General features: G+C 37.1%; 2 protein-coding genes across 3 annotated transcripts in view; one reads left to right on the top strand and one right to left on the bottom strand.

Moving 5' to 3' along the window:
- Window positions 1–8,637: 8,637 nt before the first annotated feature.
- LOC139138521 (ciliary microtubule-associated protein 2-like) lies at window positions 8,638–20,687 on the top strand. Its single transcript, XM_070706926.1, has 10 exons — window positions 8,638–8,856; window positions 10,006–10,093; window positions 10,628–10,798; window positions 13,959–14,081; window positions 15,418–15,555; window positions 15,945–16,088; window positions 16,624–16,791; window positions 17,428–17,556; window positions 18,055–18,179; window positions 18,766–20,687. The coding sequence occupies exons 1-10, from the start codon at window positions 8,807–8,809 to the stop codon at window positions 18,872–18,874; spliced, it is 1,245 nt and encodes a 414-aa protein (XP_070563027.1). The 5' UTR covers window positions 8,638–8,806; the 3' UTR covers window positions 18,875–20,687.
- The window catches only part of LOC139138519 (DNA methyltransferase 1-associated protein 1-like), a 17,669-nt gene continuing 15,663 nt past the window's right edge, over window positions 20,535–22,540 (bottom strand). For both annotated transcript variants that reach the window (XM_070706924.1, XM_070706925.1), the window contains exons 11-13: window positions 22,190–22,502; window positions 21,561–21,611; window positions 20,535–21,392 (exon numbers count right to left, since the gene is read on the bottom strand). In XM_070706924.1, the coding sequence (XP_070563025.1) occupies window positions 21,324–21,392; window positions 21,561–21,611; window positions 22,190–22,502 (433 nt within the window). In that variant the 3' untranslated portion in view covers window positions 20,535–21,323. The remainder of the gene's footprint in view (window positions 21,393–21,560; window positions 21,612–22,189; window positions 22,503–22,540) is intronic.

Below are 22,540 nucleotides of genomic sequence, written 5' to 3'. Positions count from 1 at the left end.
ACCATTTTAATCTCTATTTTTCAAAAGCTCCAACGCAGGAGGGGGACACCCCTCCTGACCTCCCCCCGCAAAAATACTCCCCAAGTGCCACCAAATAACACCATCGTAATCTCTATTTTTCAAAGCTCCAACAGCAGCAGGGGGACACCCCTCTCCTGACCTCCGTGACCGCTTGCGTGGCCGCTTGTGGTGCTTGGCACCACATCTTTGCCCTCTTTATCTTCAGACAGCGATGAACTAAAAAAAATTATAAATCTGAAAATTTACTCTGAAAAAAAAAATTTGCACAGCTAATCTCAATTGGAAAAAAAAAATTCAGAAATTTACAATAGTAAAAAAAAAATTTTCACAATTTCATTGTGACCACCCCCCCTCCCAAGGTCTAATGGTCCATCCCTAAGAATAAATTTAGTTCGTAATTGCTTATAATACATTACTACTTTGCATTTGAAATCAATTCAAATGGTATAAATATTGTAAATATCCCTTTCTAATGTTACAGGGTACAAAATGTCACAAAATGGTGAGCAAATAGAGGCCATATTTACAAAGATAAAAATCTATAATTTTTGTTGAGCTGGACATACAGCTTTAATATTATTTTTTATATATGTTCATATGTAGTACTTACTAAAAATAATATCATTCTGTGTGAATGCTGTATTTCATTGAAAAAGCTAGAGCTCCAAAATTGGGAATGTCAATGTTGCGCTTTACTGTGGAAAGACTCATATAGGATAATTTACGTGATCGTTACTAGTAATCAGAGTTATACTGGTAGCCAGGCAACTCATTGAGGATAGTATGTATGAATGCAAATGACAAGGCAGTGAGGATCTTGTACCCGAATTGATCCTCTCCCCAAGTCCTGCAAATATCACTGACAGTGACTGATACTGAATCTGTCAATCATATTATCTGTTAAAGGGAAACCTAAGTCCAGCGACATTGACAGTTTATCCCTTCCAAAATCACCCTTGAGTAAAATGCAGCTCAAATTTGCAACATAATTGCACGCGCTGACGACTACGGCGCGACGAAAAGAGACTTTGAAGTAGACGACATTTATGGAAATGAGCTCGGAATTCCATGGGCGCGAAAGGGCTCATGGGAGAAGCTTGCGTGACGTCATTGGCGATACAGACGATTGTAGCTTGCAGCTGGAGGAGTACTGTGTACAGTTCAGCGCGTACGTAAGACGACTATGGAGAGTTCGGACAGCGATATTTCTGACATCGAGTATTACTTTTCCCTGACTGAAATCAAACCATACTAATTTGAACCAAGATATGTAATAATTAGAAAGCATCTCAAAACATCGTTCATATCTTGTTTGCTTGCGTTTGAGGGAGTCACTGTGCTTGTACAGACCCCGAACTGGATTGGAGACACTGAGTGACTCTGCGATCCTTCAATGCTACGTTTCTAAAACAGAGTTTTCTGTATCAGTCGCTTAAAATTAATTTTTGGTTCGTGAATGATACGGAATGATTGACTGATTGTATGTGTTGCCGTGTAAGTCGAGCTTGGCCAGATCTTTAACGTTGCGAAATCTCCGATATGTATCGGAAAATATTTATACGCGATTTGAAAAATCTAATTATAGTGCCGTCTATTTTTCGAACCTGGTGTCGAACTTAGAAGTCGGGCTTACTCAGATCTACAAAGTGATGAAATCGCCGATATAATGAATATTTGCCCGCTATTTAAAAAAATAGTATCGTCTTAAAGCTTGTTGTAAGGAATGTGTTTCATACAAGACCAGCCCAAAGTCCCGATGATTTCCGATATGTCCTCTGTTCAAGTCCCGATCGCCAAGTAAAAATGTTTACATGTAAAGAATGTAATTTGTGCAAGGGCCTCCCGAGTCCCGATGATATCCGATCGGCCCTCACGACGAAGTCCCGTGTGGACATTTAAAAAATGCTTTACATGTAAAAAATGTATTTCCTGCATTAATAAATCTAATAATGTAAAACATACAGTATTCTTGACTTCCGGCCATGGATGCTATTTTTGAACTAAGAGTCGGACAGAGGTATTCGGGTGGTCAGATCTGTTAGGTGGTGAAATCATCTGATATACATCGGATATTTACCCACGATTTGACAAAGTATCGTCTAGTATCAGAGTTAAAGTCCTAAGTCGCCGATATTTATCGGATAAATATCCGTGATTTCGTAGACCCGGCATGCCAACACCACACAGTGCAAGTAAATCTAGGATCGTCTGGTATCGATATTAGCCTAGGAGTTCCGGCGCAATTGATATTTATCGGGTAAATATAATATCGGCGATTTCTCAGACCCGGCGTGCCGAGACACAGTAGGCAAAAAGTCATTCCAGTATCTTGTAATATCAATATTACCAGGTATAGTCCAGAAATTGCCTATATTTATTGGTTATATATCGGAGATTTGGCAGACCCGGGATGTCAAGATAAGAGACGCTTTGTGTAGTTTCGTCTTCGGATTTTAGAGTCCCGAAATCGCCAATATTAATATTTATCTGGTTAAAACCGGCGATAGTAGGCTGACTCAGCATGTCAAGATACGAACCGCATTGTGTGGTATCGTCTTGTATCGGTATCAGAGTCCCAAAATCCCTTATAAAACAATCCTCCTGAAAGAATTAGAACATAACGTCGTATCTTTTACAGATTTTTAAACTCGCCCGACTTTCTTTAGCCACTTTCTTCGAAAAAGCTGTTATGTGGGAAGACGGTAAAAGCTGACTCCGTTTGTTCTTCCTTGAGTGATTTTTGCACTCAGCTGAACAACAGTTAATTATCTTTTATGCTACTGAGCATCAAAGAGTCGTAACGTGCAGAACTGCACTCCTGCAGTTATAGACTCCAATGCTTGGTAGGCTGTCACACACGTTCGTGTATCGCCGATGACGTCACGCACGCTCCTCCCATGAGCCCTTTCGCGCCCATGGGATTCCGAGCTCATTTCCATAAATGTCGTCTACTTCAAAGTCTCTTTTCGTCGCTCCGTAGTCGTCGGCGCGTGCAATTATGTTGAAAATTTGAGCTGCATTTTATTCAAGGGTGATTTTGGAAGGGATAAACGGTCAATGTCGCTGGACTTAGGTTTCCCTTTAATTGTTACAACTTTCTCTTTTTCATGCCCTATCTTTTCTGTCAAGATGTCTGTCCAACGCTGCATTGAAATCCTCTCCAATCAAAATGTGATTACTACTAAAGTCAATACGCAAACTATTCACAATGCTATAAGATTGTATCATGTGTATTCTCGTAGTTTGAAGATAAATATTGAAGATGAGAAAGGCTGGCGTCATTATTTTGACCACAATTAACCTGCCGTCTGTATATCTGTTTGGAGAATTTAAAACTCGCCATCAAAATGATCTTTAACAAGTATCGAAACACCTGGGCTGTTACTGGTTCCATAACAATACATTATTTTACCACCCCACTCATTTCGCCAAATATTTTCGACAGAATATGAACTGTGTGTTTTCTTCAAATAGATAACATTTGCAGATTGCTTCCTAAGCCAATTGAGATGGAACGCCTCTTTTTCTGTTCATTTAAACCACGAACATTTAGGGAAATAGCGTCAAAGTCAGTGTTGTTCGTGAGCGAAAACGGAAAGAAATGAGATAATTACAAGTTCGCAAGCATATCCAGATTTGAAAAAAAACATATCCACTATCCCTAATAAAAAGGGGGAAAGAGACATAAAAGTCGCATTTCCTCCGTCTATTGTTTTTGAAGTGCCCGCCCCTCCTTTTTTTGACCAATGGAACAGACCTGTATAAACAAAATCACATTGTTTTAAACTTGATCCTGGCCTAGTGCGCAGTACTGGCTAGCTATTAGCAAGTTGGCGGATGAGAACAGGTCTGCAACCTTGACACCATCGTCAGGTCAGTCTGATTAGGCTAAAAATAAATTGTACTGTTCCGATAACATGGTTTTCAAAAATAGGGTAGGTAGGTCGGCAGGGATTTTTTCCCAAGATATTTTTATTTTTAAATATGCACTTTTCAGGGATTCAGGGCGGTCAAACACTGGCCACAACATTTCCAGAAAAACGTATCATACATATAAAAGGAATAAAAACATATAAGACGTCCTCGTTCAAGCAAAAATCAAATGCCAGGTAACGAACACGTGATTTTACGGTTTTTTTCTTTCATTTTTTACTTCCGTGTTTACTAGTCCGTGGGCTGGAGGGGCCCACCGTGCACCCCCCCCCCCACATCCCTACTACTTGGGTATTTTTTGTTCTTTAGGACCTGCTGAACAAGAAAAAAGATGTTAACATTGGATATTTTGGGATGCACTACCTATCTGGGCTGGTTTTTGATTTGCATGTACCGCAAAAAATGGCGAAAAATGGGTAGGGGTAGGGGGTACTATATCCTCCCCTATATTGAGTAAACTAGCATGAAATAGCACAAACCATACATTTTTGGAAAGCTGAGATTCTGCTCTTTATGAGAAACACCAACTTTAGCAAAATTAATTTGTGTACATAGAATAGGACGACTTTAAAATGAATTTTTTTGACAATTTTGAAATTTTTTACCCAAAATACCATGTAACAATTGTGATTTACTTGTTATTAAGCAAAATTTTGACAGCTTTTTGTGTTTGAATTATTTATTCCCACATATTAAACAAGAAAAAAGTGTAACATTAGATATTTAACTATACACTACTTCTCTTGGGTCAATTTTGAATTGCGTGTATCTGTATGGGGTGTGCAAAAGCTAGGGGTAGGGGTACAACATTCTTTCCTTGAAGAAGTAAACTGGCTTGAAATGCCATATACCTTATAGTTTTAGAAAGCTCAGACACTGGTCTTTCTAAAATGCATAAGTTTTTGTGAAAAAATATGACGTCATAGAATTGGATAACTTTAAATCGATTTTTTCTGGTAATTCAGTATTTTTAACCGGAAGAAAATACGATAACTATTGTTTCCTCCTATGAAGCAAATCAAACAGATTTATGGATGTTATTTACTAATTGCAATGTGCTGAAGAAGAAAATAAATGTCAAAATTGGGTATTTACCATGCATTATTGTCTCTAGTCACTAAAATAGCAAGTTTTGCTACATTGGTATATCGTGAATGGGCATTTTATTGTTATGCAATGAACTAATGCACAGCCTTAAAAAGAAGACTCGAAAACGTGCACACATAGTCATATTGCCATTTTCTCCTTCAAGTAAATAGATTATTGACGACTGTCTATTGTTATCATTTAATTTTTAAAAATTTTTCTATAAAATAATTTTGTTTAAGGCGTATTTGGAAAATTGTCTATGCCTCCTTGTCTTACTTTATATACAGCAAGCATTACTAACAATCTATTAGGCCGAGGCTAGAGGGGCGTCTACGTGCACCTCCCCCTCACCCCACAGGATAACAAACCTGTAATTTTCAGAAGCCTTGGGATCCCTAGAATAAGAAATGGGATTTTAACAAACAAAATATGGGGACTCAATAGCTGTTACGGTCATGTTTTGAAGGGTACCACAAATCACGATTTTGTGACCCACGTGGATTTTTGTCAAACCTGTCTTCTTGTACGTGATTTGCTGAGCTTACTGTTTAACATGACCTAGGTTATGACTTCACGGTACCCTTCAAAACATGCCAGTAACAGTCATTCAATACCAATATTTTGTCTCTTAAAAGTCTAACTCTATTTTTGACATGTCCTTGTACCAAATAAAAATATTTTATACAAAGAATTGCCTTTTGTAATGTGTCCAGGATAATAATTGGTAGAATTTGAGATTAGTTTTGATGGTAATTTGCGACATAAAACGTTGGAGTATGGGGTAAGTTTTGATCTTCTTTCATGAAAACTATAGAAGATATTGCATATTGCAACATGTCATTTTAAAGAAGAGTAAATTAACTTTCTAATGGTACCCCATTGGCCTCGTTATATTCAAAATAAGCTCAGCAGAAGACTTACAAGAAGACAGGTTTAACAAAAACGAATGCGAGTCATTAATACTGTGATTTTTCGGTACCCTTCAAAATATGACTGTTACAGCTACAGGATCCCAATATTTTTTCTGTTAAAAGTTTATTCCAAGTTTCTAACATGTACCTGTAGCAAATAACGCAAAGTTAATACACAGTATTGCCTTTTGTATTATGTATAGGTAAATAATTGGTGGAATTTAGATTAGTTTTGACAGTAATTTGTGACATAAAACTTTGGGGTATGGGGTAAATTATGGCCCTATTTCATGAAAACTATAGAAGATATTGCATATTGCTATATACCATTTACAAGAAGAATAAATCACCTTTCTAATGATACCCCATAACCTAGGTCATGTTAAACAGTAAGCTCAGCAGATCACGTACAAGAAGACAGGTTTGACAAAAATCCACGAGGGTCACAAAATCGTGATTTTGTGGTACCCTTCAAAACATGACCGTAACAGCTATTGAGTCCCTATATTTTGTTTGTTAAAATCCCATTTCTTATTTTAGGGATCCCAAGGCTTCTGAAAATTACAGGTTTGTTATCCTGTGGGGTGAGGGGGAGGTGCACGTAGACGCCCCTCTAGCCTCGGCCTAATAGATTGTTAGTAATGCTTGCTGTATATAAACTTAAGTAAGACAAGGAGGCATAGACAATTTTCCAAATACGCCTTAACAAAATTATTTAATAGAAAAATATTTAAAAATTAAATGATAACAATAGACAGTCGTCAATAATCTATTTACTTGAAGGAGAAAATGGCAATATGACTATGTGTGCACGTTTTCGAGTCTTCTTTTTAAGGCTGTGCATTAGTTCATTGCATAACAATAAAATGCCCATTCACGATATACCAATGTAACAAAACTTGCTATTTTAGTGACTAGAGACAATAATGCATGGTAAATACCCAATTTTGACATTTATTTTCTTCTTCAGCACATTGCAATTAGTAAATAACATCCATAAATCTGTTTGATTTGCTTCATAAGGAGGAAACAATAGTTATCGTATTTTCTTCCGGTTAAAAATACTGAATTACCAGAAAAAATCGATTTAAAGTTATCCAATTCTATGACGTCATATTTTTTCACAAAAACTTTATGCATTTTAGAAAGACCAGTATCTAAGCTTTCTAAAACTATAAGGTATATGGCATTTCAAGCCAGTTTACTTCATCAAGGAAAGAATGTTGTACCCCTACCCCTAGCTTTTGCACACCCCATACAGATACACGCAATTCAAAATTGACTCAAGAGAAGTAGTGTATAGTTAAATATCTAATGTTAACACTTTTTTTCTTGTTTAATATGTGGGAATAAATAATTCAAACACAAAAAGCTGTCAAAATTTTGCTTAATAACAAGTAAATCACAATTGTTACATGGTATTTTGGGTAAAAAATTTCAAAATTGTCAAAAAAATTCATTTTAAAGTCGTCCTATTCTATGTACACAAATTAATTTTGCTAAAGTTGGTGTTTCTCATAAAGAGCAGAATCTCAGCTTTCCAAAAATGTATGGTTTGTGCTATTTCATGCTAGTTTACTCAATGTATGGGAGGATATAGTACCCCCTACCCCTATCCATTTTTCGCCATTTTTTGCGGTACATGCAAATCAAACACCAGCCAGATAGGTAGTGCATCCCAAAATATCCAATGTTAACATCTTTTTTCTTGTTCAGCAGGTCCTAAAGAACAAAAAAATACCCAAGAAGTAGGGATGTGGGGGGGGGGGGTGCACGGTGGGCCCCTCCAGCCTACGGACTATACGTAGTTCTAAAAAGTTTAGGGTCGGCAGGCAAAAATTTGGGTAGGTAGGGTTATCGGAACAGGACAATCTTTTTCCTTTGGCCTTAGGTCTGAGTAGTATAGGAGGGTCACAGCTCGCGATAAAAAAAATCCTCGACCAGCGAAGTTGTCTCGACGCAGACACGCACTGTTCTGCGAAAATGAAGGTGTTTGGAAAGCGTGTTTGAAAACCATGTAACATATTACATATAGTCGACGTCATTATGAATTACTGCAAAATTTTCATTTGGGATTTGCTTATGTAAACCGTCAGTTGATATTTACAATTTGGTCATCAGTATGATATTTGGTGTGTATCGCAGTTAAATTTGCCCATCTATACGATTTTATTGTTATTTCGTTGTCGAGTCCGTTCGAACTATGACAGAAGTATGAGAAATTCCAGTGTTCAGAATAAAGAATAAATACAACTACACTTCAAAGAGGTTATGCGAGATACAGTCTGAGTTGTTTGTAAATAATGGTTATATCCGTGTAGTTGAGAGAGAGAGAGAGAGAGAGAGAGAGAGAGAGAGAGAGAGAGAGACTCTCGGAGAGATTTCTTGTGATAGACTTCAAGGAAATAGATTACCGCAAACCAATTATCCAAAACTATCGATCTCATGTTTACCCTTGCCATTTATTTAGTGTAAGAATAACTTTTACATTGATAGTTCGACAAGTCTACTAACATCTTTGGTGCAGTTGAATAAAAAGCCACAGTACATAAAATACGAACGGTCAAGTGCAAACGACAGTAGTGTACCTTTCGGACGCAGTCGTGGGGCAGAGCGTCGGCGCAAGGCATGCCTGCTAAAGTTATCTTGCGATGTTCGCTTGTCAATATGCAAATTATGGTTTCTATAACGACCATCAACGCGATCCGCCATTGTCGAGACGCAGTGTGTTTACTAAGTCAATTTATTGAACACTTAGATACAGATTTCCTGCATTAGAATGAGCCCCCGATCGACTCGAATGGTGAAATAACTTGGAACTTTTGAAATTTTTCATAAGCGACTCTCTTACAATGTCGGCAAAGAAGTTTTCGGGTGCGCCGTTCGGCACTCAGAAATCGAGGTGAGTTCTGCGCGCGATCGACACAACCAACCACCTGTTCAAGTTTCGTGTTCTGACTTAGCGTGTGGGTCATTGTGTCGGCCGACAAAATGGCTCCGACAATTTGTTATTGACGCCCCGTAAGAGTCGTAAAACACGCTTATCCTGTGTCAGTCTCAAACGCTCAGGCGAGTTAGTGCCATAGTCAGCACATAATTTGTTTCTAACACTCTTGGCGCATGCGATATTATTCTTTCGTCTGGTCATTTTCTATTATGTGCACTGTGTAAATTCTCATTGTAATTCTGATACCGCGGGGTTTATTCGACAGGTTGGCTCAGGCATAATTAGCATGGTGACAGCAAACACTGTCTGAAATGCGTCTCGTGTGGCCGTCGCTGTGACCGTCACACTTCAGATTATCGTTTGAAATGTACTGTCGTGGTAAAGAAACACTGTTTGTTAATGTGGATATTTCTTAGCAAAGTCTCGAAAACTATCTGTTGGAGAGATTCCTGAACGAAATGATCGTCCCGTTGTTCACCAAAAAAATAAAATTCAAATTCTGCAATGTAAGATAAACATGTTTAAGTCATATATAGTTATCTTTAATGCCACTGAAACTGCAGATATCACAAGGTTCATGCCGAACCTAGGTAGTTGTACTAAACATCGTGTATCGTTGGCAATTAGTGTCATGGGTCATTACAAAAGAAGCCTCGTGTAGTGCTCTTGTCTGCCTCCCATGTTGGGGCGATAAGTGTTTTGTTTGCAATAACCTCCCATCAAAGTTTATTACGTAAAGTTTAAAGGTCAAGTTTCAGAACTCGCACGTATTTTAATAGAAGACATACGTCTTTGTTTGCAAAAAACCATTTATTTGCACATAGCTGTGAGTGATAGCAAAAGAAATAAAAATTGAATTTTGCATAAAAAAAACCGTTTGACCTTTCTTTCCTCATTGTTGGACCACAATATTAAACAGTTTTTCTTGTTGATGATATGTCTCAAATTATATTTAATACATCATCATTCGATAGTTTGAATTAATCTGCTGGTTGCAGTGTAATAAATTAAACACAATTATCACCAGTGACAAATATAGATATGTGACAGCAACTACAGGTATCGGCTACTGTTTCTAACAATATGTATTTTTTTACCTCACAGATTTGATACTTCTGGTGTGCATCCAGCAAGTAAAATGCCGGGTACATTTACAGAAGTGCCTTACTGCACTAAATCAATGGATGAATTGGTAGGTTGATGTTTTGCTGTGTATATTTCCTGTTGCAACAGTCAAGGTTTACTCAGCTTAAAAGGGTTGAAAGGGGTAGATCTTGTTACAAACCAGTCAGACATCTGAAATAATATTCTGAAATAATCATTTCCACTGATGTGACATTAATGTAGTAAATCCTGACTCTATATCGTAAGTGTGATTACCATGAATATAGTGAATCTGATGATAAGGCAGTGTTGCATCATGGGTACAACCAACAGAAATATGTTCACATACTCATTTATTTTGTTTGTGTTTGTTGGATCAATCATACATAACATGGTTTATTGTAACCTTACCTCTTAGGTTGAAAACAAAGTGTTGTTTCTTCACATATCTGCTTGTTTGTAGGCATCTTCTTCATTCAGCTCTGGCAATGCGATCCCTCTATCATTAGATAACAAAATTTGCACAAATTTTACATTATTTAATTTGTTCACTTTAATTGTTTTGTTCACATACACACATTTCACTTAAAGTAATGCTACACTGTGTTTTATTCATCAACAGAATCGGCGTAGAGGCCCCGGCATGTACGATGTCCTGGTTGGCGGTTTCAGCAAGAGTGCCGTGCTGGAAAGATCATCAGGTCCGGGTTGGGCCAGGGCGTATGAAGTAGCAAGAATGGCAGCGTTACCTCATCTACTCTACAAAGACCAATGGGAAAAGAAACGAGCACAGGTACAATTGCCTAACTCAATACCATTGCAAAAAGTCCTTTTTCACAATTCACTTACGGGTAACAATAAATCTAATAAGGAGAATTTAAAATTAAATAGGCCAGCAGAAAAACTAATCAAAAACCAATTATCTATTCCCATCTCTGCATGTACAAATTTTTACAGCTCTTTGAGTTCAGATGGAGGTTAACAGAGAAAATACAGACTTTTGAATCTAATGTCGATAAAATATGGGAGGTTGTAGGATTTTGAATGAGAAATTACAGCATTGCCACGGTAAACTGGAGTGTTAATTTACCAGTACATGTTGGTAAATGCTTTTTTTTAAAATACGCGAGTTTCAAATTTGCTAGCCTATTGCTCCATATTGTAAGCATTGCAGACCCTTTGACATACTGGGGACTCAGCCATACGAGTCGCACAGTTGCGTTGTGTGTTCAGTTGTCAGCATGGCAAGAATGCCATCATTGAATAGTAACAAGTCTTAAAGATAGCCAGTATTGTCACGGTTTTGTATTGCCAAGACACAGATCCCATCACTCAACTGTGACACATGCCCTTGTTTGCATTAATCTGCTTCGTGTTCATTATATTTTTGGCGTTTGACAAAAGAAGTGTGTGTTTCAAACAAAATTAATAACACTGTTGCTAAGCATTAATGGCTGTTTGGGTTTCAAATGTGTGTCCTCAAATTACTACCCACATGAACAACTTACATATCTGGGAGTAGAAAAACAGCATTTTGTAGATATATACAATGTCATATTACCAATAACTTTTCCACCAATAATTTTTTTCCTCTGGTATAATTTACAATTTGTAATTTTGAAGAATGATTACTGGCTGGTTCTGATGGTGTTTAGTTATTTAAACCCAAATAGAATTCGCTGGAAAATTATATTCCACAAGTGTATTCCGTGACAGCGTTATGGTTGAGCAAATACCACGTCTCACTGGGCACTACTGGGAGAAGTTGCAATTTTGTGAAATACTATGTGTGACTTATACCGCACTGTGTCACGTTCTTTTCATTACCCTGTGAATCATGTCAAGGTCTGCTTTTGCATTTATATTCTACCGTGCCTTTTCAAAAAAGTAAATAAATTAACAAAAAAATAACATAATTAATATTTTTAATGTTTAATAAAATCAATGATATCCTAGATTACAGCCAAGCTACCTGACTCAGTGAAAGTGCCTTGAATTGCATTGAAAAATTGATATCTCTGAAACAGAGAATATATTAGCCATGCTACTGAGCATTTAACAAGAAGTATTATTATCTTTTCAAAGTATTGTCCATAATATCGTCAGGTCATCAAAGCTCTGGCTTAGTAAATTACACATGCATTCATTGTTAAATAAATTATGAATTACCCATAATTGCAAAAGGTTATAGCTGGTAGGTTGTACGTAAAAACAAAATATAACCCCTGTAGTTTGTGATTAACAAATAAACTTAATGGAAATTGCTCTGTGATAAGAACAATTATCATCATGGAAATGGTTTATAATGATGATGATGTTAGACTGATGAAAAATTGTAGCATGAGTATTTTTTACTGCTGTTAGAAATCGCAAAACTTGAATAAAAGTTATAATTGATATCAACTGATGACTTCAGACATCTGAATTTGGAGTTTTATTTCTCTATCAACACATTCCAAGACTGTTACTTTTTTGAACTTTACAAACTGATAGCGTCCAACATTGGGTATATACAGGTATAAATTCAAAAGCAAAGTGGTAGTGATCTATATAATTAATTGTACAGGTAATGTCATAAGGAACATAAGAACAATCATCAAAAGTTGACATTTACCGTGTTTCTGGTAGAAATTAGATAAATAATATATTATTAGGAAAATCAAACCATGGGCATTTTGATGTTAATTTTGTTGGTAGGCAGCAAAGTGACTGACATTGGAATTTCTGAAACATAATGACAGAGACTATAAAATTACAGAGCACTTGATGGCATCAGTGTACTTCTGTCACATGAAAGTAGGGTCATTTAATTGGCAAGATCATAAACTTCAGAGATCTTTTCAAGATCCACCATTGTAATTAACTCAAAAGAGGGCGTGCACTCCAAGCAATGGACTAGCAATAGCGCTCTATTCAAGTCTCAAGCCAGGATGCTTCAATGACTTTTACAATAGACTCTTTGAACATGATTTGAAGCGACTATTGTAAAGCTTTTTCTCAATGAAAACACATCTTGTGAACATGACGTGCACACTGGGGAGATCTAACAGTGGCGGCCATCGAAGTCACCAGTACAGTAAACATAAGAAAATAATCAACAGACCAGTCAATGTTTTTCCACAAACAAGGAAGGTCAAGAGCAAATCTAAATCCTGAAACTTTTGGAGAAAATTCAAAGTTGTGCATTCGCTTGGAGGTCTCTCTGACAATGTGCAAGATAATAGGCAAAACCTGCTATAATAATTTTTGGTACTGTTCCCAAAATCAATTTCGTTTTATGTTCTGAAGTAAATTTATGACATCACAGGCATAATTTATAATGAGCATAAAACTTTTGAAAAAGACGAGTAAGGAACAAGTCATAGACCCTGTTGGAGGGTCTATGGGAAAGTAATGGGTAGATGTTCCCAATATATGTCACATCTACAGGAGGCAGACAAAATCATCCTGCTTCTGTATATCACCCCCATGATCTCAGTGGTTTCATGTGTAGCACAGACAAAGACTGTAAAGTGGGATGACTTTGCCATGTAATTGGACAGCAAATGGAAAGAAAGCTTTGTAATAATCAGAGTGACATTTTTGTAGTAGTCGCTTGGCTTTTCTCGGCAGCAGGTATTGGCTGGCCAAGCGCGTTCAAGTTTATTTCTTCAATTTATTTCAATTTATTTATTTCTTCAATTTATTCTGTTTTGATATTTATATGCCCAGAGACTGGGCCCGGAGCAAGTAAATGGCATTTGTTAAAGTTGTCACAATGTATCAGTGATTAAATGAGGCACAGTTATGACAATGTCATTCATGGGAGAAATTAGAACATGGAACATTATGACATGGAAATGGTAATTTGAGTTGTAACTAAATTATTTTTCAATATAGTGTTGTCCTTTCATATCAAGTTATGTGATTTGCATTATACTTATTTTTGACAAGCCATTTTATTGTTTTAACAGCAACGGAATTTGGGGCCTGGAAGCTACAACATAAAAGACTTCATGCAAAGCGCGGACGAGAAGCCTCGCAGCACCAGAGGAATTTGTGAGACAAGGGACCGAAGATTCCGCAGTGTTGCAGTGGTGAGTATTATCAAAGTTTGACTTTAATTGAACACCTGTCATCAGGAGATAAATCAATACAATGGTGTCAAAGGTCAACATGGTTTGTTTTGAATGTTCAATGAAATTTTATCACAAATCACAGTCTTGGGTGATGTGTGTCAAAGGTCATTGCCTCGGAGATAACAGTAATCTCGTAAACAAAAGTTGACATGGGGAATTACCCACAGCCTGAAAAGAAAAATGTTTCAAAACATCAGCAATATCGATAATGGTCCTCTTTTGCTCATTTGTTTGGTCTTGCTGACCAAGTCAGGCTACCATTTGAGTTCAAAGTAATGGCCAAAGCACAGTCCTTCCACAAGTGGGGTTGGGACGTAAAATGAGAAGAAAAACTACAATTATTTCAGAGCGGCGAACACTGAATCAATAACAAGGGAGCTTAATTTTCTTTGTACATGTATTCAGCAGCATGGCTTATCCCTCAATGCTAATTGAATGAAGCCCTATGCATCAGCATGAAAAGACCCAGTGCATAAATGTGACTCCAAGAATGTTGACACACACATGACATTAATTACACAATGGTGTGACACAATCGGGGAATTACGACCTGGTTCTCCAAGGAAAGTAATTGCCAACTGTACTTATTTAACCAGGATTACCTTGACAGTCCAACTCAAGACAAGTGTCTTTTAATTCCTTATAAAGTCAACATGGCATGATGCACATTTAAACAATTCTATGAAACACGGCAGGCCAGATTATCACGTCCCAACTGTGATTTACAAAACTCTGTATTTTTTAAACTTCATGTTTAGAGTCATGCATATCGATAAATATCATATGGTATAAAGTTAACATAAAAAGACAAAAGACAAATTTGAAATTATGATAAAAAGTGTTTTCTGTTGTGGAATTTACCTTGTACAATATTTCTATCGACTTTTGATGTTGTATCTGCTTCTTTTGATCTTGAACTTGTCATACTTTTGATGCACACTCAATGAAACGCCAGGTTGAATTTTGGTTCAAGGTGTACACTACTTGGTTCTGCAGTCTGGAAATACATTTATTTTCATAACATTTTCATATTCCAATGCCAGTTGCTACTTTCAAAGAGTATGAAGTTCATGTCTACTGCAATGAGGATCAAAGTAATTCACTACAAAAATGTTGGTGATAGGAAAATTTCGAACGTTACAAAGTTGGGGCCATCATTTGATCTTCAAGATAATGATGAAGAGGTTTTTGGTCAACCATGCTTTGTGAAGAGAATTAACTCACTAAATTTGAGGCTAAAGGTTACAAAAATTGAAGAAGAATTAATGTGGGAAATATCATTTTCTTTGACTAGAGTGGAGTTCCTGGTCCCGGTACATATGGAAAAGGTGGTATTCCACATTCAGCAATAGAAGAGAAGGCAACAAAATCCATGAGCAATGTGGGAATGTTGGACGCTGGATCTTCAACACCAAGGAATCTACCCACTGTGGTGAGTCAGAGAATGTGTTCGAGATACAGACTGAAATACTTAATCTTTATATTTTACATGATGGTAAAATAATTGGAGACAGACAAACTTGGCTGATATTGAAGGATGAACCCAAACTGAATGATTTTAATTTTAAAAAAAATAATTAAGGATGTCAATAGTGGAACATCTTCAAGTTCATGCACTGAAGAGAGTAAACAAATTGTTTCATATCACATGCTCTGAAGTGAAAGGTCTTTAACTATAATGTCTGACACTATTTTCCAGAGTCGTACACCGCTTGAAATTTTAAACTTGTCACAAAATCTTTCATACATCTCATTGAATGCTGCAAGCATTTCATCAAATACACTGTATTAAGACATTGTGTATTTTGTTTTGTCTCCCAGGGTTGCGAGCTTGGACCGGGAACATACCAAAAGAAGAGTTTCACCGATGAAGTGACGAGTAAAGTAACCAGTGTCAGGGGTCCGTACGATCTCTTCACCGGTGACAGGAATGCACCTATCAAAACAGGACATCTTGCAGTACCTGTGAGTTGAATAAATTAACGATAATTCTGCGACTTCAAGTTCATTTCTTGCATCATTTTGTGAGTGACTGATTTCACCTCATCACCACATTATGGTGTATTGCCTCAATTGTACTCCCGAAAGTAGGGCTTCTGTAATGGGAAACATGAGTCAAAAGATTGTATAGAAAGGTTATATTTAAGTAATTAAGTTAATTAAGTATTTACTACTTACAATTGTGGCTTATTAGTTAATGGCTTAAAACCTATCACAATGTACCCTATGGTTTTCTTTGCCAAAACTGGTCCTCTATGTACACAGAGTAAAACTGAGTGCGTATGGTAATAATATGTTATGATGTTTGCCATCTACGTAATGCACACACGGTTATCTGAATGGCTAAAGTATATGTGTGAATAGATGTGGTATTAAAGAAAGCGATCTGTTCGGGAGATACTTTTTGCATCAGCACAGTAGTATCCCAGGTAACATTACAAGTTGGACACAACCAGTTCTCATGTTTAAACTTGCTACGCTTGTCGTACCTTTTTGCCAGAATTTACCAAATCTCGGACCAGGGCAGTACAACCTGGACACTTTCCTGGACAAATGGCAAGATGAACATTGGCTGAAGCACGGAGAGCTTGGAAAAGTTGAACAGTACCCGACCAGACCATCAGAGAGAATGTACTGCAGTACGCTGTCACAGTGGCCTAAAAAGCAGGTCAGTATCTTGAATCGGGGCTTTTCATTGGTGCAGAGTTGTCACATGATGGTCACATGATATTTGCAATCATAGTTACATAAGCAGTATATTGATGTTAAATGCCATAAATTACTGGTGAAAAATGGTTTGGAACAGTCTCTTTATCAACCTGTAAGTAATCTGTTAACAAGAAGATATAGTACCTGAGTAGAAATGACTTTATGTTGATGTATACCCAGATTTGCCCTGTGCTGAATCGTGTCAGTAGTCCAAGAGAACCAAGGTCATGTCCTGATCACTGGTCTAATCAATATATCGTGCACTATGCAATTACACCCTCAGTGACTTTTCTTAACCGATTCTGTGAATTTTTCACACTTTTGTTTATCAAAATGCCAGCAACCCATCGCACTATAAAACAAGTATACAAAAGTGCATTCAACCACAGACAGTGGAGTTAAACCTTCTGCTCCACTCTCTATGATTTCACTGACATGCATTGTGAACGTGACCTAGTCTTCTTTCAGCAATACTTCAGCAAATTCAGGCAAAGAAAACTACACCCATTGTGTTCGAAAATAATGGACTTCTTCATTCTTTTTAATTCTTTAACTTTTGTCCTGACCTTTTCACATGGATTTTTTCCCCTTATAGAGTGAACCAGGTCCCGGTAGCTACAATGCCAAGGACATCTCTAGAATTGAAGCTCACAATCCACCGCCGTTCATTTCATCAGCCGACAGATTTGACAAGAGAGCCAGGAAGTTCTTCACAGGAAGTTCAGTAAGTGTCACTGAATCTATCAGATGCTGCTCTCTTTAATGTAGAACTTACCTCGGGGACAGATATTCAGACTCTCAAATTTCTACAATTCTTTTCTGATCTACCACTTGAGGGGGCTCTTTTTAAAGCTCTTGAAGAAAGGAAAACTTTCGTTGTCCTAGTTTTTTGAAAATCCAAAATTTTTTTTTCCCCATACAGTTAACACAGGGATGGCAGCCATTTTCAATTTCAAATATCAAAAAAAAGATAATGGTCAAATGTTTCATTTAGGAAAGTTGAGCAAAATTTTAAATCTTTTTCTTTAGAGGTGCATACTACCCTAAGGATTTTGGTATCTGTATAGTCTGTATCCTTACTTGTGAACCCAGTTAGTTTTTGGGTGCTAGGAAACATACAGCTAGGCTCTTCAAGACTATTATTTACATGGAGCATCCAAACTTCTTCTTTTCCTTCTATTAAAGGTTTCAATTTTCCTACATTTCTGATCTTTCCGAACAGAATCCTGTTGGAGCTGGTAGATATGACATTAACTCCTGGGAAGAGGCCCAGCATAAGAATGGACACAGCAGTGTATTCAATTCCAAGGTCATGAGAGTACCTACTGTCCGGGACAACATGCTACAGTGAGTATTGCTCTCATTCGATCTATCGATACTGTAAACTTGCTGTCAGAAAATGGTCAGTGCTGTAAAACAGAATGGAGACGCTGGGAATAAACCACAGGAAGCTTATAAAAGCAATTTGATGGCATGTTTGAGTTTATGGTATAAACAATAGTTGACAGTCGATCATATTCCAATGTAATATAATTTACGTAGTCTTAAAAAGTAGCACAACATAGTTTTTTCTTATTTCTCCAGTGGTAAAGATTTAGATCTTAAGCAGCTTATCAAACAGCATCTGTAACTTGGTTTAACTTACAATATACTGGTATACCCTGTAGAACCTGAAAAATGTCAGCTGTATGAACTGTAAAGCTTCCAAAACTTTCATCAACATGGATGGTTACTACATTTGCGTCATGTATCATGGTAGAAATAGTTGGTACATCAATAAATATAATCATTTATTGACAATTGGGAGGCATGTACCATTTATGCATACATATCTTATTGGTCCAGTGTTGTCACATGATAGAGATTATCAAATATCAGGATGTCTTCATTCACATTCTGAAAGAATATTTTTCTGCTTTTTTCCATCTTACAGGGAACGTATCAACCCTAAAAATGTAAGACCAATGGAGAAGGTATTTGTACCCACACCTCAGAACCAGGAGGACTATATCAGAGCCAGACGGGTTGTCTATGCACAATGAACACTTTCTGCTGAAACTACTGCCTTTTTATAGTATTTCTGTCCATTTTTTTTATAAAGTTTGATAATGTTTGTACATATTGGATATTGCTGAAATGAAACAAATTTTGGGGGAAAATTCTCCTGAATTGTACATCTCCGTCTATATCAAGGACCTTGCAATGAAGTTCAAGGCAATACAGCGGTATTTACTCATAATGAGAAGGACCTGGTACGGTTGTTTACGATTCAGGACTCTTTTGGAGGGTCCAAGAAATTACATGTATTTACTGTAGACTTTATACAGTGGAGCTGATAAGGAAAATTTGAGGAAATCTCTTTGACCACAATAATCTGATGTTTCCATTTCACTTGATCAGTGGACATTTACTTTATGGTTTGCTGAAATTATTGTCAGGCAGGCCAAAATGTAATTCGATTCCGTCCATTATGGCTGTCCAGAAATCAATTTCAGGTATCGCAGTTTTACCTGTAATCACAAAGTTCGAAATACTGAACTTTGCCATAATTAACATTTGAATGAAATGTGATATTCACTAAATTTTTCTTTTATTGCTCTGGGAAATTACTGGAAGAATAATCCTGATACAAACACATGATCATAAAAAAGAACGTTTTCTAATCTAGTGGTTCCATGGCTCATTTTTCACAGAATAGTTGTTTACATGTTAATCTGCAGTGTCATTCAATTGCAAAACATACTCAGACTTATGACCTTTGATATTGTATATTATATCGCATTGTCACAGTCTACTCTTTACCACTGCAGTATTTCTGTGAAATTGACACTGACCTGTGCAAGTTTCCCACTTTTTTCTAAACTATGTATGTATCCATATTTCAAGTTGATCAGCTCAGTAGAAAGTCTATAATAATGATGCAATCTCTTACATTGTCCGAACATCATCTGCCATGTTCAGCATGTGTTCACTACTGTGGCACTTTTTGAAGCCACCAATATGTTGAGAATAGCGCCCTCTGTGGCAGAGCTTTAAAAGTTATTGGGGCTTGAGAAAGGAATGGCGTTGCATGTTGAGCATGGTCAATTGCAGATGGTTTTCAGGGGGATTTACTGCATACACTGTGATGTAATTTTGATGAAAATGCAAGCGGTAATGTTGGTTCATTTCATAATTGTCATGAATAATGCAATAACTAGGATGCTGCCATAGGTCTTAGCATTGCGCTCAATGAAAAGTTGTCACTGTTGATCCATTTACAATTCAACAAGGACAAAATGGTGCTTGGCTATTTAGAGTTTTAACAGGGAGCAGTGCATGGAGAATATACTAAAGACTGATTGAGTTATTACTTTGATACGAATGCACAGCTTGAGCGATAAGGAAGAAATTTACAGCAAACTAACAACAGTATTTACTGCTGACCCACAGGCTAGAAATGCTTACAAAGTTTGATAAGGATTTTTGTATCTTTTTCTGAGGACTTTTGAAACACATGTTGCCAAATTCCTATGCCAAGAGCTGAATATATCGGATGCTGGTGATGACCTAAAGCCAAAGTTCAAGGGTCAATGGGTCAAAGTTGAAAGTTGCTGTATTCAAGGTGGCCGGTTGACTGTGTTGGAATTTTATATGGGGACTAACCTGTTGAATACTCCTTTACAATTATGGATCATTGTAAAACACACACGACTACATGTATTATGATATAACATTGTGTTGGTTTATTTTCTATAAAGGAATGCACCGCAGACAATTTTCAACAGATGAGAATTTTCATCTCAAAATGACATTATCTGCAATGTTTTGTACATTAATGGAGTGATGTGTTGAAATAAAATATTTTGTACAAAACTTGGAAATGGATATTGAAGTTTTTTCTCGTCTTTAAATGCCTATCATTCGACTATATCACAGATATTCTGAACGCTCACTGCACCTGACATAAGAAACAACGGATAAATAAATTTCAACAAGAAACTTCCAACCTTCTTGTCCTTGTAAACGACCCTTTTTAAAGAACGCCAGCTTCTACTGTCTTGTCATTCAATCTCGGACACACCTGTACAATGGTGGGGCAAATCATCCTGTACTTCGCTAAGGGTTTCCCCACTAAGTCAACAGAAACATACCCCTTAGCATAATGTTAAATTGCAATATGGCTGGGCTTGGTCCCAGTATTCAACACTCCTGTCAAAAGTTAAGGTCTGGACGACACAAATTCTGTCAGTTGGGCGTTTTGGCAGTAGTCAATCATAAGCCATGCAAAATGTTATAAAAAATTGAAATTTACGTGAGAATGCAGTACAACATTCCAACGATGCAGTCATGTAACCTTCACTGGTAACAATAGTATATGTAGTTGTCTATATAGACACATATTCGGCAGAGTTCGTTGTTTTTTCATCGTGGCTGGACTCTTTGATGATGCAGCCATGTCAGATTCATGCGAAGAATATGTAGTTGTTATCTACCTTCTGTTAACCACTATCAGGTCCTGGAGCTCTTAATTTTCTTCACTGCCACTGCAGTTGCTGGTTCAATGCGTCGTTTCCTCTGCTGCAAAAGTGAACAAAACACAAACTCATGTTTTACACATGCAAATTTTTTATTGCAAGACAGACAGTAGAGAGTTCAAACACTCAAGTAAAATATCCAGTATGTTGACAACATTTAAACACAGAAGAATTAGGTATACAGTGTCTGTCAAAATACATTCATACTTACAGCAGTTGGTGTACTGGGTGTTGTTGATACAACATCTATAATTTCTGAGATCTGAAAAAAAAAAAGATAATTGGAGAAATGATGAGATTGCATCTAAGATATCTAGAGGAAAACTCACTGCTTAGAAGTGTCTTTCATTAATCTTTCTTTTAGCCGTGCTTTACTTGTGCATACCAGAAACTGAATGAATTCTCAAGCTCGTTTTGATTTATCTTATGTGATTGACACACAAGCACGGCACTAGCCTATGTATCATTTAGACCTATACTATGGCATATTACAGTAAAATGCTAAGGTGCCTTGTAAGGCCAGGAATCTGCTGCATACACAGGTGTAGAACAGCATAGTATCAAATGACTTCAAGTATTCAGCTAGATATCAACACAGATATCTTGACTCAAATGTCTTGGCGACAGGAAAACTACCATTAAAGATGGGACATCTCTTTGTAAGTATAGTTTGTGACTTTTCAGTTTTGTAACAACAAGTGTGAGTTCACTGGACACCAAAATTTCAACGGTGGATGTAACATGCTTGCAATACACAGTTTTTCTTATCTGTTTGGAGGTTGTAATATTTCAATTTGGTCATGCAGCGCTTTCTTACAGGAAAAAAGAAAATCTATGTACCTTTCTAGTTCTGGAGGGAGACTGTGGCTGGTGATCAAGGCTTTCAGTGTCATCATCCACACCAGCAGGATCCGGCGTCATTGACTCTTCCGCAGTAACTCCCGCTGTGATACTGCTGGCAATATCATTCATGGCATTCTGTCCATTGCTGTTACTTGCTGCACTGTTACTCCCACCGGCAGTGGTCTTGCTGGTGGTCGGAGTGAAGAGTCTACCAGGTGCTAGGGTGTCAAACTGGTGCCTCATGGTTTGCAATTCAAATTCACAATTTGCATATGCTAATTTGAGTTCATAGAGTAACACCATATCAGACCTGAAAGAGAATATAGTTTGTTGTCAGTGCAAGCACAT

The sequence above is a fragment of the Ptychodera flava genome, chromosome 8 (genome assembly GCF_041260155.1).
Source record: "Ptychodera flava strain L36383 chromosome 8, AS_Pfla_20210202, whole genome shotgun sequence".
In the NCBI taxonomy this organism is placed as follows: Eukaryota; Metazoa; Hemichordata; class Enteropneusta; family Ptychoderidae; genus Ptychodera; species Ptychodera flava.
This window is presented reverse-complemented; position numbering and strand designations above follow the sequence as displayed.

Bases quoted from the DNA above. Each gene is read 5' to 3' on its own strand.
- LOC139138521 (XM_070706926.1), top strand. From the start codon at position 8,807: ATGTCGGCAAAGAAGTTTTCGGGTGCGCCGTTCGGCACTCAGAAATCG. The intron at 8,857-10,005 runs GTGAGTTCTGCG...TTTACCTCACAG, and splicing joins TTCGGCACTCAGAAATCGAG to ATTTGATACTTCTGGTGTGC. The intron at 16,089-16,623 runs GTGAGTTGAATA...CCTTTTTGCCAG, and splicing joins CAGGACATCTTGCAGTACCT to AATTTACCAAATCTCGGACC.